This window comes from Apium graveolens, chromosome 9 (assembly GCF_009905375.1).
Source record: "Apium graveolens cultivar Ventura chromosome 9, ASM990537v1, whole genome shotgun sequence".
NCBI lineage: Eukaryota > Viridiplantae > Streptophyta > Magnoliopsida > Apiales > Apiaceae > Apium > Apium graveolens.
Genome location: NC_133655.1, coordinates 260,429,252 through 260,432,273, shown reverse-complemented (window position 1 = coordinate 260,432,273; position 3,022 = coordinate 260,429,252). Strand labels below are relative to the sequence as shown.

Genomic DNA, 3,022 nt, shown 5'->3' with positions numbered 1-3,022 from the left:
ACTTGTGCCACATTCATGCTGTGTAGGTTTAAAATTTGGACAAACCATATTTGCAGATTTAGTTTCAGTGTGAAGGTCAAAATGACAAAAACATGCCGCCCATGGACACACACCTAATACAGAGCACAATTTTCTCTTTAGTAAACTATTTGGTTGATGTACGTCATCGGCCACTGGGGTTATCTTAATTTTCTCATGAGTCATTACTCTAGAGAAAAACAATAGCATACTGACAAAAACTGGGAATCATAACTTTGAGCTCGACAAAGAAAGGAATCAAATTCTCAGGAGCTAGGCTTCGACATCTCGACATTGCGTAATAAACCAAACCAAACCATACCGCGCAGACTGTAATTCTTATCGGTAACTGAACATTACAGGCTAGCAGTTTATCTCGTTAGCAAGGTCGGGCCAGAAACAGATGCAAAAAAGAGCATAGCTACACCATAAGATATATGATTATATGAAATTAAGATGAAAATGAAGTACAATAATGTTTCTAACACTATGAATTTAGACCGAAAATAGAAATTTCTAGTTCATCTCATTTTATAGGCATCTGCAATTCTAAAATCTGAACACCCTCACCCCCTACATTTCTACAAGGCTACGATCAAACTAAACAGAGTTTTTTTGCACTGGTATTGCAACCATGTGGTCTCTCTGGTCTCCAGCTATGCAACTTCATTAGGCCTTCAATTTACACGACACGAGTACGAAAGCTATGTACAAATATATAAGTGATGAATCACAGATACACAAAATGTTCCCTCGTAATCTTTTTCTTTTTTGCCAAGTGATAAAATAGTCTGCGATCTTTCTAAGCTCTTTCTTTCTTCTCACGTAAAGGAGATACAAGGGAAAGATGCTTTTTAAAAGTTTCCAGATGCATTGGAGCTACACCATTTAGACCCTTCATATTTGCTTTTGCTCCATCGCCAACCAAAGCCATCGCTACCTTCACATGTCCTGCCTCAACTGCGCGATGAAGAGGTGTGTAACCATAATCATCAACAACATCAATCTTAGCTCCATAACTTAGCAAAAGCTTAACGCTCTCGATCCGACCCTTGAACGCAGCTCTATGCAAAGGGGTCCAACCATTTTGATCCTTTAAATTCACTTCCACACCTTCTGTAAGGCAACTCCTTAGTCCATCTACATCATTTGTTGTTGCAGCTCTATGCAAAACATCCCCTAGATGTAAAATGTCGTATAACTCTGAATTACCTTTTTTTAACGCTAGAGCATACGCAGTCTGTCCATCTTTAGTAAGTGCATACTTCACATATCTTGAACAATCTAGCAAAAGTTCAACTGCTTTTCTGTGTCCTTGAGCAGAAGCACAATGAAGCGGAGTCCAGCCTTTACAGTCTGCAACATCAGGATCACTTCCCACTGATACAAGGAACCGAAGAACTTCTACATGTCCATAAATTGCAGCAACATGAAGAGCTGTTCTACCATTTGTATCAGCTGAATTTAAATCTATATCTAAACAACTCAGACATAGAACCTCTAATAAATCTACGCGGTCCATTCCTGCAGCTTCATGCAAAAGCCAATCAACAGAATTATCGATCAAGTAACCAGAATCAATCAAGATTTCAATCAGATCAGTATTTCCTGATTGAACAGCCAGTGCCATCACAGACAGCCTATTTGAATCCCGATGATTTACGTTTGCTCCAGCATCAATCAAAGCAGAAGCAAAGTAAGAGTTCCCACACTTAGCAGCAGATCTCAATAGCAAAGATAGTTGGGATTCATCACAACCTGAAATTGCTTTCTCCAGAAGAAAAGAAATATCAAGCTTTCTTGGAGCAGGAGTAAGGAGGAATTCTACAACATGAGGACCTACAAAGGAGATGGGAATGATGGCATCCTTTAGTATTTGTGGCCCTGATTTCAAGAACATACGACGAAGCTCCTCTTGACTAGCTTTTCCTATGGGAAGTACCGATGACTTGACTAGAATTGTATCCAGAGGACTCGACAAAGGAGGCCGAGGAGAAGGCTTAGACAAGAGAATAGTGAAAGATGAAGTTGACAGAGGTGGGATAATGGATAGTGGATTTGTGAAGGAAAGGAGAGATGGATTGGTAGTGGTAAGTGAAACAGCAACATTCATGGTGTGCATGAGATTAGTAAGCCTGAAGATGGCGAAACATTTTTCGTTTTGCTTGAATATTATGTTTACTTCCTTCACATCTGCCTTCACAAGTCTGTCCATTGTGTTTGCTTTTACAAACTCAGAGTTCTTGATTTTTTTGATATTAAGGAGCAAAGGAAGATGATATAAGCATGAAGGTGATTGATTGATCTTTACTCTCAAATTATTGCATAGTCATTATCACATTGTGTATTCTAATTCAATATATTACTTGCATTTGTAGTTATATAAGTATTGATAGTTGGCTTAGGTGATGTTACTATTTAATAAATAGAATGTGGGTTAAAAATTAAGATGATAATGAGAGGTTAACAACTAACTAAAAAGATCAAGTTACAAATTGTGTGTTGTATTAACACAGTTATTATTGTGTGAAACAAGACATAAACATTCTAATTACACTAATAAGACACAAGTTGTCAATTCTTTCTAATTTCATTTTTAACTTTTGTTTTGTTTCTGGTGCTATCAGTAGGTGATTTGGTTGTAGAAGACAGTTACTCCAAACAATCTTAGGTGAATGAATGTAAGATACATCCATCCAGGACTTAATCTTAGATTTTGGATTATTATTTTAGGATTGCCTTGTGTGGCTAATATGTGCTGTAAAAATCAATTAACTTGGATGAGTACCGAGTACATGGAATCGATTACCAACTGAACCGAGTTTAACTGAACACTTGTGAATGTTCAAAATTAGTACTCGGAAATCCTGTGGAGTACTAAAATTTCAAGGACAAAATCGAGCAGGACCAATTTCCGATTTTTACAGCATTCACAGGCATTCTAATTTCAGGAAATGGTTAAGTTCTTTTTTTATCCAACTTATCTGCAGTCTGTAGTCTGCAG

At 37.5% G+C, this 3,022-nt stretch overlaps 1 protein-coding gene across 1 annotated transcript; it reads right to left on the bottom strand.

The window, feature by feature from the left end:
- Positions 1-420: 420 nt before the first annotated feature.
- On the bottom strand, positions 421-2,448 carry LOC141683153 (protein VAPYRIN-LIKE-like). Its single transcript, XM_074487841.1, has one exon. It carries the CDS (start codon positions 2,231-2,233, stop codon positions 821-823), a length of 1,413 nt encoding a protein of 470 aa, XP_074343942.1. The 5' UTR covers positions 2,234-2,448; the 3' UTR covers positions 421-820.
- Between the last annotated feature and the right edge of the window lie 574 nt (positions 2,449-3,022).

Excerpts from the sequence above, each read along its gene's own strand:
- LOC141683153 (XM_074487841.1), bottom strand. The coding sequence starts at position 2,233 with ATGGACAGACTTGTGAAGGCAGATGTGAAGGAAGTAAACATAATATTC.